The 15215-nt window shown below is 44.7% G+C and overlaps 1 protein-coding gene across 2 annotated transcripts; it reads right to left on the reverse strand.

Moving 5' to 3' along the window:
* Positions 1–857: 857 nt before the first annotated feature.
* On the reverse strand, positions 858–9696 carry WBP2 (WW domain binding protein 2). Of its 2 annotated transcripts, none has more exons than XM_074265164.1 (8): positions 9399–9696; positions 7004–7112; positions 4742–4877; positions 3646–3738; positions 3046–3180; positions 2703–2825; positions 2230–2306; positions 858–2079 (listed from the first exon to the last, which is right to left on the reverse strand). In XM_074265164.1, exons 1-8 carry the CDS (start codon positions 9452–9454, stop codon positions 2026–2028), a joined length of 783 nt encoding a protein of 260 aa, XP_074121265.1. In that variant the 5' UTR covers positions 9455–9696; the 3' UTR covers positions 858–2025. The 2 variants fall into 2 exon arrangements, with proteins under 2 accessions (XP_074121265.1, XP_074121266.1); XM_074265165.1 differs by lacking the exon at positions 9399–9696 and adding an exon at positions 8687–8807.
* Between the last annotated feature and the right edge of the window lie 5519 nt (positions 9697–15215).

Genomic DNA, 15215 nt, shown 5'->3' on the forward strand with positions numbered 1-15215 from the left:
AGGCTGATAAGGTATGGTGTATTTTTTTTACCATGGCAAGAGGGTAGCTCTTGTCTCATCCTGATTGATCTTGTCAATCTCCCATGGCATGGATCCTCAGATTGGGTTTCTAATCCAAGTTGGTGGGGTGATAAGTCTTCCAGGTAATCCACCCGCCAGAAAATGGGAGCAGCACTACCTAGCTCAAAGTGGGGTGTAGAGGACAGTACAAGTCTGGGTACCTTCCTCCCATTCCCCACGTCCCTGGGATTGCTTGGGCAGCAACAGTCCTGGCAGCTAGGCTCCAACTCTGAAGCCCAGGACTTTGGGAGTCCTGGTGCTAAAAGAGGAATTAAGTTACTCTCACAGAGCTGAGCAATTTTCAGAGCTCAAAGTGGCTGCCTAACAGCCCAGAGCCCCGTGGTCCTGCTCTATGTACTTGAGAGCAACTAATGAATTCCAGGGAGGTGCACAGGGCTTGTGCCTGAGAATTTGATTCTGCCCAGGAGTCCGAGATATATAAGATGAGGAACGAGTGGACTGGCTTTCTTCTCTGGTCCAAACCACAACCCACAGTTGTAGTCAACATTTTTCATTGAGAGCTCTCAGCCTGGTACTAGACTGCAAAAGGGTTGCCCAGAGGACAAGTGGTGTCCCACAATCCTTCACACCTGGCAGACCATGCCATAGGAGGCGATTTCTCAGCTGGGGAATGTTGGGATCAAGACTAGGGCTCAACCTTGGAGAAGAGGGGGGAAATGGAGTATGAGTCCTCCCAGAAGACTCACCTGTACTCAACCCAGACTCCCCAGAGCTATTCCACGGTCCCAGGCAGGTCAGGGATCCTGGCTTAGGTATCACACAGGGAGACAGCAAAGTCAAGCTACTTTGTCTTTACTACATCATTGTTTTGGCAAACAAATCAAGGTGCAACAGGATTTATTTCACATTAATATATTAACTGGATTTTTGTTCAAATAAATAGGGAGTTCTCTTTTAAATAATGATGACCTCACACTCCAGCCAGTCCAAGAGGAAATCAAAGGAAATTAGTGCGTCCAGGGGAAGAGTCACCAATCAGGCATAAAGCTCAAAGATAGGAGATGAGAACTGAACTGGGACTGACCACAGACACCTTTTTACTCAGGAATAAGCCAGGCCCCAAGGTCCAGCAAATACTTGGCCCCAGGTTACACCCCATTTCCCCCTAGTGAGGAGCCTAAAGAGGGTGAAATAAGATGTGCAATCTTCAGCTCCAGGCCTAGGCAGCTCTCTGGGCACAGGAGGGAACAAGATCCTCTAAAAGCATGAGCTAGGAAAATAAGGGAGCAAAGTCAAGCAGTCATTTGTATGTTTTTCCCCAGCTGAACAGTCTTCCCTTTATTCTCCCCTCCTCCAGTCCTGAAGCAGACTCACGATCAAAAACCACAACAAAGTGGTGGGGATATAAAAGGAAAGACAGTAGGAGTATGAACAGGCGGGACACCCCAGAAGGGATGGGAATGGGGAAGAAGGGACTCCTGAAAGCTTGCCATCACCCAATCATATGGTCACACTGGAAACCCAGACTAGACTTCACAACCGGAGAGATCTGAGTGTAGACGGAATGTGGGCAGAGGTTCAAGTCTTGGGGTGGAAGTCAAGCCACCTCCCCAGGTCTGGAAGACAAGAAATACCTCTGCGGATCTGGGCTGAGGAGCCATAAGGATATTCCAAAATGAATTTTAAAATAAGAGTTCCAGGTAGGAGCCGAGGATCTGGTCAGGTCAGCCTCCTCCTTTAAGGGAAGCTGTGATAATGCAATAGGAGTAAAAGGGAAATGGCGACTCAAGTGGAAAGTCCCACTGCCCAAAGCAGAGGAGAGGTGTCAACGCCCCCGGCCAAATGGAACTCTCCTAGACTACTCCCTTTCTCTTCATGCCAGTTACTGCTAACTACACACAGGCCTAGAGCAAAGGCCAGGTCTGACAAAAGCCTCCCCCCATCTCCAAGCTCAGCTCTGGGGGAAGAAGGAGCAGGTGAGTGAAGAGGAGACTGCAGGTGCATCTACTGGGTCTTCTTGTCCTCTGGGGGGTAGTATGGAGGTGGTGGGGGCTGGTCCTGTAGAGAAAACAAAAAGAAATGGGATCAACTCCAAGGGCACAGGAGAAACCTCCAAACGATTTCTTTCCCCAACCCTCCCAGAATGGTGCCCACATAGTGGTTTACCTGGAGGGGCTGCTGCCCTCCAGCCCACCCTGGGACACTCACCGTGGGCATGTAGACATTATGGGGGTTGACAGGATTGTAGTAGGCGCTGGCAGCAGCTTCAGCAGCTTTTGCTTCAGCTAAAAAGAAACACATATCCCAAGCATGTCTGAGTTCTCCTCTCCTTTCTCCAAGGGAAGGAGGCCCCACAAGAGTGGAGTCAATAGTTCCTCAGGGTTCACTGATCTAATCTGGAAGCAGATGTTGGTGTCCTTCACATCCCAACCAGCTCCAACCAACTCAGCAAAGTCAGAGCCGGAGACCCTGGGAATTACTCACTTAAGAAGTCCCAGTGTCCATTATTCCTCTACAGATTGCCCTCAATCATAGAGGAGGGGATGGGGAATGTCTACTTTTACTGTCATATTCCTTTCTACTTGCTAGGGTTCTCCAGAGATACTCGAAAGGTGGACCCTCCTATGGGGAAGCATTGCCAGCATATCTGAGCTGCTTCTAGGCCACAATGGGTCCCTTACCTGCAGGAGTAGATGGAACATCAGGGCCACCTACAGGTGGCTCCATGGGTCCAGGATATGGAGGGGGTGGGGGCTGCATGTACCCTATGGCCCCATCCATCATGGGAGGTCCTGGATAAAACTCTGGCAAAATAATAAGAGTCAAATAAACACCCTGGACAGATGGCTCTCTATGGAAAACACCTGACCATGAGTCATACATATAATTCAACTACCATGTCAGCACAAGCAGATATACATCAAGTTTCTGTTACATCTTAAACATATTCCAAATTTACACATGCTCACTAACCCTCCCTTTTACCCAACTGGCCAGTGCCCAGCAGAAGCCAAACAGACTCACCAGGTGGAGGTGGTGCATAGGGATAGCCTGGAGGATTTGGGTACATTCCATTGGCAGCTGGCATAGGAAAAGCATAGGCTCCATTGGGCATGTATGAGTACCCATAAGCTCCATTGGGGACTTCACCTCTGGAGGCTGCAATCACAAAATAAAAGGGATAGAAGCTCTACTCAATTAGAGGACAATAAAGAATAGAAGCTTGTGTGGAGTTCAGATGAAGGGAGTAAATGGCATCTTAAGAATTCAGAATTCTCCGTATATGTTTAACCTATATTGGATTGCTTGCTGTTTTGGGGAAGGGGGGAGGGAGAAAAATTTGGAACACAGGGTTTTGCAAAGGTGAATGTTGTAAACTACTTTTGCATGTATTTGGAAAAATAAAATATTTAAGAAAATAAAAGTATTATACCCTTCCACCCAAAAAATAATTTATAATTCTTAATTGATTCCGTTCTTCCTTCTGCCTCTCTGAGAATATAATTCAGAGTTCCTGTTTCCTATGGTTCAGATTCTGAGATCCTATTCACCCCACGATGCCCACAAACCAATCCAGCCAATCCTAAAAAAACTATCTTTGGTACCAGTTTTCAGTCTTCATACCTTGTGCAGCTACCTGTAGCATTCGCTGTCCAAACTCAATGGCACCCCCTGCTACAAAGGTCAATTTGTATACAGCTGACCCTTCCCAGCCACCTGGGGAAAGAAGAGGGAAAATTATGAGGAAATAATGAGATAGAAAGAAAGCTAGGCTGTATCTGAAGAGATGGTTATTTGTCCTCTCTGGGACCCTGTCCAACTCCCCTGGAGGCCTGCAGGGAAAGGTTTGGCTCAGCTGTGCAATCTGATCAGCACTTCTCTTTCCTACATTGCCAAGACTGCGCCTGGACTTTGGCCTGAACAGGGCCCTGGCTTAGCCACATGCTTCCTTTCCACTGGCATTTGTCATCAGAACAAAGAGCTTTTCCTGAACCGGCTGAGCCCCAGGTGCTAAGATCCTTATGGAGCACTCTAGTCCTTGCGTTAGATGGGGTCACAGGGATGAGGAGAGGGGCAGGATGCTGAGATCCAACTACAGGAGAGGAAGGGTCTCTCTGCTTAGAGTTAAGCCTCAACAATACTAACAATAGCAGTGACCCCAGGAGGCCAAGACAAGGGAAGGGCAAAGCTATCAATATTAACATATTCTACAGGCCAAAAGTGAACTAAGTCTTGCAGAAGGTTCCTCCATGGCAGCTTTGAAGGCTATAAGATGCCCTGAGGGGCAACCCTAGACTCCTAAGTGATAGGACCAGCTCAGGTGAAGAAGATTAAATGGAAGTCCAGTTCTCTCAAGCCAGCAGGAGATCTTTAAAGACCTCTATGCATCTAAAAAAAGCTCTTCTTCTGGACCTAGGCTAGAACACAAGGATCCCTCTCCCCAGAGTACTTAAGGTTCTTTTTTACAACTGATATTTTAAAAAGATAACTTTCAGGGACAGATGGCAAAATTTTGTTTTCATTTACATGAAGAGACCTAATCTGTTATTTAAAATAGTAAAAATTTTGCAGCTCCTAAAAAACAACATCCTCTAACTGATCAGCTACACTTTCATGTTTTGATTTGGAAATTATACTCAGGCAAGACAAATGTCCTCGAGGCAAAAGCTAAGAATTCCTTTCTAGTAGCTTATCTATGCCCTAGCTCATTCTCACATACCTCCTGCTTCTGCCTTCACTGTTCCCCTGATGTAATTTGCACCAAAAACAGGCTGTTTGATTTCATAGTCCTTCATTAGGTAAAACGGCATCATGAATGACTGCATGGAGTCCTTTCCTTTGGACAGAAAAATTACCTGTGGGAACAGACAATGAATGGCATTAGTAGAGAAAACCTGAAGCTGTTTTACTAGGACTTTCTAATCTTGCAAAGACTTTTTCTATTGTTCAGCAAACGTACCCCTAGTTTCAAAGGGGCCTCCATCTACTTGCTCCATCATACCAGTGTAACCCAATATCACACTCAATGTAAGACAGCAGACCCTGGGGACAAGGGTAATAGGACAAGGAATTCTGCTCTGAGATGGATTTATTCACAAGAATTTCTTAAATATTTGCAATGAGGCAGACATTGTACTAAGCATCAAGTATCACAAACCAGAAATGCAACAGTCCCTGTTTTTGGGGGCTTTTTTAAATTATAGCTTTTTATTTACAAGATATATGTATGGGTAATTTTTCAGCATTGACAATTGCAAAACCTTTTGTCCCAATTTTTTTTCCTCCTTCTTTCCACCCCCTCCCCAAGATGGCAGGTAGACCAAAACATGTTAAATATATTAAAGTATATGTTAAATACAATACATGTATACTGTATACAAAAGCTGTACAAAAAGCATCGGAACAGTCCCTGTTTTCAAGAAACTTAAGCTCTGTTTCTGAACACCCCAAACATACACATGATCATATAAACAAACATGCCCAGAAATTAAATATATGTGAATAAATTATGTGAATATGTGCAATGTAATAGGTCTCATGTAGGATGTGGGATTTGAAGGAATTGAGGGAATCTAGGAGTGAGAGCTAAGAAGGGCATGCCAGGCTGAGATACAGCGTCGGCAAAGGCTCAAAGACAGGAGATGGAAGGTCATATGTGTGAGATAGGAGACAAAGCATGAAATGTGAAGAACAAAAATAAGACCGAGTATATAAAAGGAAACAACATGTAATAAGGACAGTTAGGCTGGATTCTGGCTATGATAGAGAAAGAAATTGCATTTGATTTTAAAGGCAGAGGAATAGTTCCTCTATCCTTGTGCAGTGGGAGTGACACTGTCAGACCTGTCTATGCTTCGGGTTTTGAGGTTTTTTTGGGTAAAATTTTTGAACTGCAAATTAAAGTGAGAAATTTAAGCAAGAAGGTCAATTATATGTGAAACAACAAAGCAACATATGCTAAGAAGAGCTCTATGGAGAACATCCTTAAGAGAGAATAAAGATACAAGTAATATGAATCAGATATCTTTGAAAGGCATAAGTAATAAATATTTCTAGATTATGAAGATGCCCATAGCATCTAAGTGTTTGCAGAACAGATAAGATGACTATAGAGAAAGGCTTCTTGGAAAGGCTGAAGTAAACCTTACATGATATATTAGTAGTGGAAAGGGGAAGAAGACAGTGCTGCTTGGAGACCGAGATGAACTTCCTAAACTCCTGAAAGTGAGGCATACTACTCCAACTTCTCCACTGGCTCCCTGCCATATTGTTCTGGGGCAACCAAGCAAATCATCTGCAAGGTCCAGGGTTTTAGAAAGATGTCTAAAATCCCTCTGTCTTGATTTGCCTATTTGTTTGGATGAAATTTAAGGTGGTGACTTTGACCTATAGATATGAAATCTTCTCTCCTACTCTGCTAAGCCATGTCAATAAAGCACAACACAAGGTCCCTTCCAAAAAATAACAAAAATGTGGCTCTTAGACAACTGAAGGAAAGATCTTTTGCAGGGAAAACCAGGGCTAATGAAACCCCAGTTTATTAGGCCTTTGGAAAGTAAGCAAATTTTTGCTACTTGATATTTCTCACTCTATAAGGCATTGCTAGCCAATTTCTAGCTGGGGCATTTGTTGCTATGTCACTATATTGATCATTTTATATGTGCAGAGGAGTTTCAAGCTAAGAGTTGGGGAAAATATACTTAGGTCTATGTCAATTCAGCATGTCACTTATATACAAATGGAAAGTGGCAATGTTAGACTTTGTAGAATTTGACTAAGCAGCTGTAAACACTTTAGAATCCCAGAGTCCTAGAAGCAATTTGTTGACAAAAGAAACATCATGGGAGATGGGGAAATAAAAGTCATTAATGTTTCAGGAGCTACCTAACACACTGACCTGTGTGTCAATGTTTCTAGAAACCTGAGTCACTCTCCTAAAGTGTCAGGCCTCAAAATGACAGGTAAGGACTCCAAGACTTACTCTGTAAGGAGTCAAATAGAGGCTGCCTTTCTTGGTCCCTTTGAAGGCATCTGTCATATGATCCATGTCACTGAAGGAGAGCTCCACATGATCATAGGTCATCAGAATGCTACAATGGGAAGAGAGAAAAAAGGTTATAAGGGAGATTGGGGATGTGCCCTGAAATCTAGATAAAAAGCTGCGTAATTTCCACAGTCCCTCATATTCCTCTTCTCCCTTTGCATTTACTCCCTCCCAGCCCCAACAAGCAGTGGTCTGCAGAATCCCAAACACAGTGCAACCTGTTCCACCTGGAATAAGAATCAGCTGAGGAAGGAAAATTCCAATTTTCAATGTTAAAGCTGATGTCACCACAGACAACTCTTTTGTCCTCGACGTCAAGGCAGGCTATGTGGCAACTTATTGTGTTTATTATTAATGTTAAGAATAAGGATTGCATTAGATCATCCATTAAGTCCTTTCCAATTCTGTTACTCTATGAAATACCTAGTGGTAGGCATGCCCACTTAAAGAAAATGTAAAAAAGATAAATTATGAAGTGATTAAGGGACTCACTACAGGGTTCCTTTAAATAATAAAAGTAAAAAGGAGATTCAAATTTTAACTTCCATTCATACACCAAATTCTTGGAATAAAGCTAAGGAATTTATGTAAAGGACAGAAAGTTCTTATTTAACAGCCACAGAGCATTTAGAGTCGTGGGAGGCAAAGTTAGAGATAGTGCTTGCCCCAGAAACTCCCACTAAGAATGAAAAACAGTCACAAGAGATGATAATGAATGACAACAACGTTTCTTTGTTCCAAGAACCTATTTGGACACAAAAAGGTCACAAACCAATTCGCATCATGGGATATCTCTGATTACAAGATAAAAATCAAATGACATTGACAGCAATTGGGTCTGTCTTCCTCCTACTCTAACTACTTAATCACTAAACATTTATTTATTAAGCAATACTATGTACCAGGCACTGGGCTAGATGCATGTATATATACAAATATAAAAAAAAAAAAGTCCCCGCCCCGAAAGTGTTTGTTTATATATATAAACACATGTCCATTTATGAAATAATCATGAGACGACTTGAAGATTAGCAGACGGGGGATTGGGCAATCAGGAAATGCTTCATGTAGAAGACTGGATTTGACGACTTTAGAGAGAAACAAGTGATTCTAAAAGAAATTCCAAAGGAGTGGGGGAAGGGAAACTCTGCAAGAGCATGAAGAAAGCTGGAGCGTCCTGTGACAAACATCCAGAAGACCCAAGCCAAAGCCTTTCCACTTGAAAGAATATGGGTGGAACAAAGTAGAAAAATAAGCTAATGACTAGAAAGAGGACGAGCCTGGTTGGGTACTGTGTAGGGAAGGTGGAGAGAGGTCGTACTTCCGGGATCTAAGTCTGTCTTCCCAAGAATTCTGGTCCCTAAATACTTCTTTCCTCTTGACTGATACAGAGGTTCTTTCAACTTTGTGGGGGCTCCAAGACTAGGAAAAGGCAGCTAACACGGCATACTTTCCTATGTCCACAGAAGGCAAAAGGGAGGGGGAGGAACAGTGGGGAGCACGGAAGAGTGGGGAGCACAGACCGTGGGACTGAATGGTTCCGGGCGGGGAGCACTGCAGTATCACTGGCCGCCCTCTCCTCCCCAAGCAGAAGGGAGGACTTAATGAGCATCCACCCACCCGGTCTGTGGAGGAGGTCTAGCTGCCTCTCCCCAGCAGTGTAAAAGTTTTGAGTTTTACAGCGGAGGTTTTGTTAGTAATCCAGAATTCTCCCGGCTCCCCGCGAACTTCCCTTTCCCGGGCTTCACAGTCCTCCCCGGGACAGATGAGGGAGTCGGACCCAACGACCCCCACTGCCGTTCTCGGCTCAGACGTCATTCTCCCGCGGCCAGCTACCTCAGCCTAGCTCGAGGAGTGGGGAGAAGGAAGCCGGCCGCGGCGCTTGCCAGCGGGGTTCAGGGGGATTCCAGCAGCAGGAAGGAAATGTCGAACCCTCGGGGTCCTCAGTGGACCTACAAGACCCCATACTTCCTACTCCAATCTTCGTCCTGCGCTTCCCAACCTGATGCTGTCCTTGGTCCCTAAGCCTTCTCCAACTACCCCCACCCGGAAAGCTCGCAGCGCCTTCCCCCGCACCGCAAGCTGTCGCAGTCCTGGGTATTTCTAGAGGCTCCCCGGGGCGGGGTACGCGGTGGGGCTGGGGGGGGGGGGGGGCTGGGGGAATTCCCCGCCCCCGCCTCCCCTCCCCCTCTCCTAGCCGTTGCTCTCCCCGCCCCTCCCGGCCCTACGTTTTCTTTCCCCACCTCCTCCGACAACTCAGCTCCCCAACCCCCAACCTCCCCGGCTCAGGCCTCTACGAATCCCCGACGGATCCCTCCGCGGCGCCGCTCACTTCTCCGTGTTGTTGACAATCACTCCGCTCTCCGAGTGGTTCCTGTTGAGCGCCATGGCCAAGCTGTATAGACACTCCGCTCCGAGCTTCTGAGAACAGTGCGCCTGCGCTCCGTGCTCGGCCCCGCGTGTCGTCTTTAGGAATTAGGTTCAGCCAATCACAGAATGTGTACGGGGGCAGGGAAGAGGGAACAACCACCTGACCTCGAGTCACGTGAGCGCACTCGGCTCTAGTTTCTCTTTCTTCCCCCCCCACTCCCGTCTTCCGCCTTCTATCGTTTTCCTCCACCTCAAGACTAGCTCTGCTTGCAGGGCCTTCATCATAAATAAGTCCGAAGATTACAATCCCCGGCATGCAATGCTCCGGCCTCACCCTGTGTAAAAGCTGATGGACTTCCGGAGCATCAAAATAGTGAAGGGCCTCAAATTCTTGGAATATAGGATGGCAGAAAATAAGAATGTTGAGTCCTGAGAAGAGAAAATTAGGAAGGAAAGACAGTCTCGTCACGCGGAATCCAAAAATCTCAAGGTTCCTTGCTGCTTTTAGGGCAAGCGGGGTTTTTTTTTTGTTGTTGTTCTGTTTTGTTTTTAATCACTAGAGTTTCAACCATTAGGCCTTCCAGGTAACCATGTAACAATTTTTTTTTTTTAAAGAAAAACAAATGAGACTTCCTCCCTACAAAAAATAAATAAAAGTAAAACAGGCAAAATCAATACATTGAAAAAGTCAGCAAAAATATATAATGCTCAACACTTAGGGACTTTGCATCTCTGCAAAGAAATGAGGTGGGGAAATACAGTAACAGGTAATTGACTTTTCAGATACATGCACACTACTGGCACTAATGAAGCCCATGAAGTCTTCAGAACAGTGATTTTAAATGCACAAAATAACACTTATGGTAATACAAAGGAAACTCATTACGTCACAAGGTATTTCAAAAGAATTTGAACCCATTTCCTAATCAAAGGGCAAAGTTTGTTATAATTGTAATAATGAGGGAAAGGAAAGGGGAACCCCATTTGTCCGTGCATAGATCCCATGAGGCACAGTGTCCCCTGTAAAATGGATTTACAGGCCGAAAACCTAGATTGATAAATAAAAGGTTTATTGTAGGAATTTGGAAGTAAAGCTCAGTTAGAAAGACACCAGGGCCGAAGGTAGCCATTGGCAGGCAGGGACCCTTACATGGCTGGAAGGATACCATGTGTTGGCTGGGAGGGCTCCTGCAAAGAGGGCGTTCCAGCTTGTTTCTTTTATACCCAAAAGATGACAGGCGGTACCCAGTTCTGGCGGGCTTTTCAGTTAGCCCCGATCAGGTGAGGGCTGGGAGAAGCTGAGCTGAGAGTGGGGGGGCTGGGCCCTGGTATTCAAAGGGTGCCTTTGACCAGGATTTGTGAATCAAGGTCAGCCATGGGTTGGGCAATTAGGAATCTTAAAGGGACCCCAACCCTCATCAGTTCCCCCCTTAAACAGTTGAGACTTAAATTCATTTAAGAAAAAAGAAAATATGGGACAGTGTCCTTCATTTAAGAAAAGGTTGAAGATTTTCTCCAAAGATCTTCAGAGTAGCGGGGTCCTCTCGTCTTGTTCCCCCCTCAAACCATCACCCTCCAGATGCATGTGGGAAAAGGGGCGTCGATCTCCTCTTTAATTGCTTCGAGCTGACAAGGGTCGTAGAGATTTGGGGTTCCATGCCAGGAGGTGAGGCTTGAAGTGTGGGGGATGGCAGCAGGCATCAAGAAGGTGTCCCAGTCAGTGTTCTCCAGACTGAAGGTCAGCTGAGAATCCAAAGTGTGAAGCCTAGAGAAAACAGATCTCGGGAACAGATTAAAAGTGGGGTGTCATCCAGGGTGAAGATGGTGACATTCAGGAGAATGGGGTCTAGCAAGAAATGCATCAGGTCCCTTCTGTGGGCTGCTTGTCTGATAGCCCATCTAATTATCAAGAGAAATAGGAGAAAATGCTGAGAAAAGATTATTTGCAGCCTAGCTCCTTAATTTCCAGGAGAGCTGATTTCTCCTGGGGTTGGGATTAAAGGGTGTGGACTCACAAATCAGGGGAGGCAGGAGGCCTTTGATATCTAGTAGATTTAATGAACCACTGCTCTTCTGTAAGGCAGGGTCCAGGGATGCATATATCCCCAGTTGTCAGAGCTGCAGATCAAGATAAGAATGCGGTTTAAGCTCTTGGAAATGTTGGAAAAACTGTGCTGTTCTTGGAAGAGAGTTGGTTATTCAATAAGCAAAGATCCTGAATCTTTTCCTTCCTAGTTTCCCCACTCTTTATGGAGGAGGAGGGAAAAGTATCAGCATAGCCTACCCAGCTTACCGGCCCCTGAGGTTTTGGGCTGTCCTGAGATAAAAGGGAAACAGGGCCAGACCTCAAATTCCTACCAGAGAGCAGGACGCTGGGGGGGGGGGGGGGGGCAGAGTCAACCCTTGTGGTGTTCTGTGGTGGTGAGAAGGCAGCTCCTCCTGCTGGGATTCAGGGCAGAGACTGGGGTCTTCTAAGGCTTAAGTCTAGAAGAGATTTGCATTAAGAGAGCATCTCTGCTTCTTTCTGAGTGTTTGGAGGTAGGAGTTGCCCTGAGAAGAGAACTGAGAGTCTCAGGTTAGCGAGATAAAGGGAAACCAACAGGTGTTAGAAGTCAGTTTTGGTCTTACAGATCTCTATTAGTTGTCCAGTAGCAGACAGATGACCAGGCTAAATGCTTATTTGGCCAAGCATTTAGGATACAATGGTTATATATAATCAGGCTGGAAACAGCAAGGTATGACAATTGAATCGCATTAACAGTTTCTATTGATTATGCTCTGATCTTAAAACCAGTTACATGAGGGGAAAATGTAAGAACAAATATTTATCATAACCTTATGTTGATAACAATAAGGAATTTGTCCCCATAGATTCATATCCAAGTAGATGATATTCATACAAATCTGTTTTTTAAATACCCAATGCAAATACAATCATATACAGAATGTCTAATTCCATATAAGAAAATTCAAGAAGTTAAGAGCTGAACTTTTAGAAATAAATCCATAAAGTATGGATAACATTCACAGAAACCCAGGCTAAGTTTGGTTATTGCTCTTTTCCCAACCTTTTCGATTCAAAGGGGCTAACAGCAGGGAAGCCCTGTTAAAGTGGGTGGAGAGAGATTAGTTAATCTGTTAGTAACCAGACCCCAACTCTATAGCCTTCATTCCCTTTAGGTGTCCCTAAAGGAGAGATTAGTGGGCAGGTAAAAAGCTTTTTCAACTTTTTGCAGCCTCTCTGCTGCAAAAAGAAAAAAAAACTTTTACCTTTTCCATTTCGCTAGAGCTTGTGCCATGACGTCTCAATGACCAATGCTTGGCTTGAGAGGTAGAACTCCAGACAGCGTCAATCAAGTCCCGGGAAATTGAGCTGTCTCACCTCGCTGATAGAGTCTGTGGGGGGTGTGTTATCTCACAGATTGGAAGACCGAGATAGAAGCAAGAGCAATATTGGAAGACATTCCCATAGCTTGGGATGGGAGAGGCATTCTCCTATTCTGAAATATAAGATCTTATCAAGTATTCTGATAAAGAGACAGGGGGAGGTTTTGCAAGACTAAGAGGCAGGGAAACTGAGTCAGGATAATTAGGGAAACTGAGTTAGGACAATAATAAACAAACCAGACTAAAACTAGAAAACACAAGGACTTGTGGCAAGGACCAGTTTCTCCCCGATAACCCCAGAATTATTAGCATAGAACAGCACTCCTCATTCTGAGAGACACAGGCCTCCCTGTTTGAATCTCTGCAGTTGGGGGGCATCTCAGCCAGAGATGGACAGTCTTTAGGTCTGTGGTCATTTGTGCATTTAACTCAGCCTTTGCTGTGTAGCAGTGCTCAAGGCGGTCCTGCTGCCCTGAGAAGGCATCCCAAGTCTGTCAGGGGCTCCGAGAGAAAGCCAAAAATATGGAGTTTGAGAGCTTCATTCTCTCTCTCTCTCTAGGGAGGAGGGATTTCTGAGTAAATTATGCAATTAGACCAAGACAGGCAGCCCCAGCCATTAGAATTCTGATCTCGAAATGCTGAAATAATAATTAAGGAACTGGGGTAACAGGAGGGGAGAAACAGATCAGAGAGGCTGCCAGTCCTAGGACAGGTGCTGATTTCTGATTGCTTTTAAAGAATAATCCCAAAGACTGAATAAGGGATTTCAAAGTTAAAACATAAGCCAGCCAATCATAGTCTAGCAAATTTAAGCAAAGAGTAAATAGTTTCCTATTCGGCCTGAACTGAAATAAGATATCAGTTTTTCCCAATTTTCTGACCAGTTGAAATCTCAGTTTCCTTCTTATACATAACAGACTAGTAAATTTCCTGAAACAACAATAGTAAACAGGTCTATGCAGCAATAGTAAACAGGTTTATACAGAGCAATAGTTAAAAGTTTTTCTCATACAGAATAGTCAAACAGTTTTATGCAAGTCCCCCAGTTTTAACGAGTCTTAAAAAAAAAACAAACATCAATTAATTTGAAAACAGGCCAATCTCAAAACCTCTGCGGAAGAGAAATCCCACATGACCCCTCCCTACTTGGTGGGAGGGGAAGGCAGCTCTCAGGCTACATACAAGGTACTTAATACTGAGAATAGTGGCTGAGTCAAAGACAAAAGATCTTACCCCTACCTCCACTCTTCTTAGGGTGTGAGGGTGTTTGGGGCATTTAGAAAGGTCAGACCCTAATTGGAGATAAGCGACTCCAGAAGCAAGTTGGGGGTTGGGAGTAGAGAGAGATTGGAACTCTACATATAGAATTCAGGTGTTAATGTAGTCATTATCTAAAAGGCAGCTTGAGGGAGAATCTATTCTTAATTCTATATCCCTGACTTCCTGGACTGAAGCCAGAGAAGTTGAGTCAAGAAAGAGACAGTTTAAGGAAACTGAGGCAATAAAAATGAACTGTTGCACACCAGAACAGAGAAAGATTCTAGCGGGAAGCCAAATTGAAAGAATTAAGGAGCATTTAAATAGTTTCAATTTCTTTTAAATTCTCCTCCTGCTGCAGAAGAGCATCCAATCGAGAGAGAGTGCGCTAGGAGCTAAAAGTCCTGGACCAAGAGAAAAAGTTAGGAGCTCCCACCTGCAAGGTTACTGAGACAGAGAAAGGCTTGAGCAGCTAGTTTAAATTCTGTCTAGGCTTTAGAAAGCAGGTAAATATGCCCTGAGGCTTAGAAAGAAAATGGGCAGTTTTAAAATCCAGCCTAGAGAGCATGGTCAGGAAGGTATGGGACAAGCTAGTTCTCTGAGAGAGCTGGAAGCCTTGGCTCCTTTAAGAGCCAGGTAAAAGCTATGAGAGAGACGTTTCTAGAGATCTTGAAAAGATGATGGGTGGTACCCAGTTCTGGCAGGCTTTTCAGTTAGCCCAGATCAGGTGAGAGCTGGGGGAAGCTGAGCTGAGAGTGGGGGGTGGGGTGGGCCCGGATATTCAAAGGGTGCCTTTGACCAGGATTTGTGAATCAAGGTCAGTCATGGGTTGGGCAATTAGGAATCTTAAAGGGACCCCAACCCTCATCAGTAACATCATTACAAGCTGGCTGAATTCCAAAAGAATTTAGCAAAGTTGAAAGAGAGAGGAGACCCCTTTAACCAGCTTTCTATCATTGGCATCCTAATTCTCTGGCCCAGGGGAGTGGTCTCCAGAATTTGGTTATCACTGACCAGATCATTAGTCAGCAATGAATTGAGGAGTGGTCTCCACACTGATTACCACTGACCAACAGATTATCTATCTCACAGTCAACAATGAACTGAGGAATGGTCTATTCATTATTGACTCAGG

The sequence above is a fragment of the Sminthopsis crassicaudata genome, chromosome 4 (genome assembly GCF_048593235.1).
Source record: "Sminthopsis crassicaudata isolate SCR6 chromosome 4, ASM4859323v1, whole genome shotgun sequence".
In the NCBI taxonomy this organism is placed as follows: Eukaryota; Metazoa; Chordata; class Mammalia; order Dasyuromorphia; family Dasyuridae; genus Sminthopsis; species Sminthopsis crassicaudata.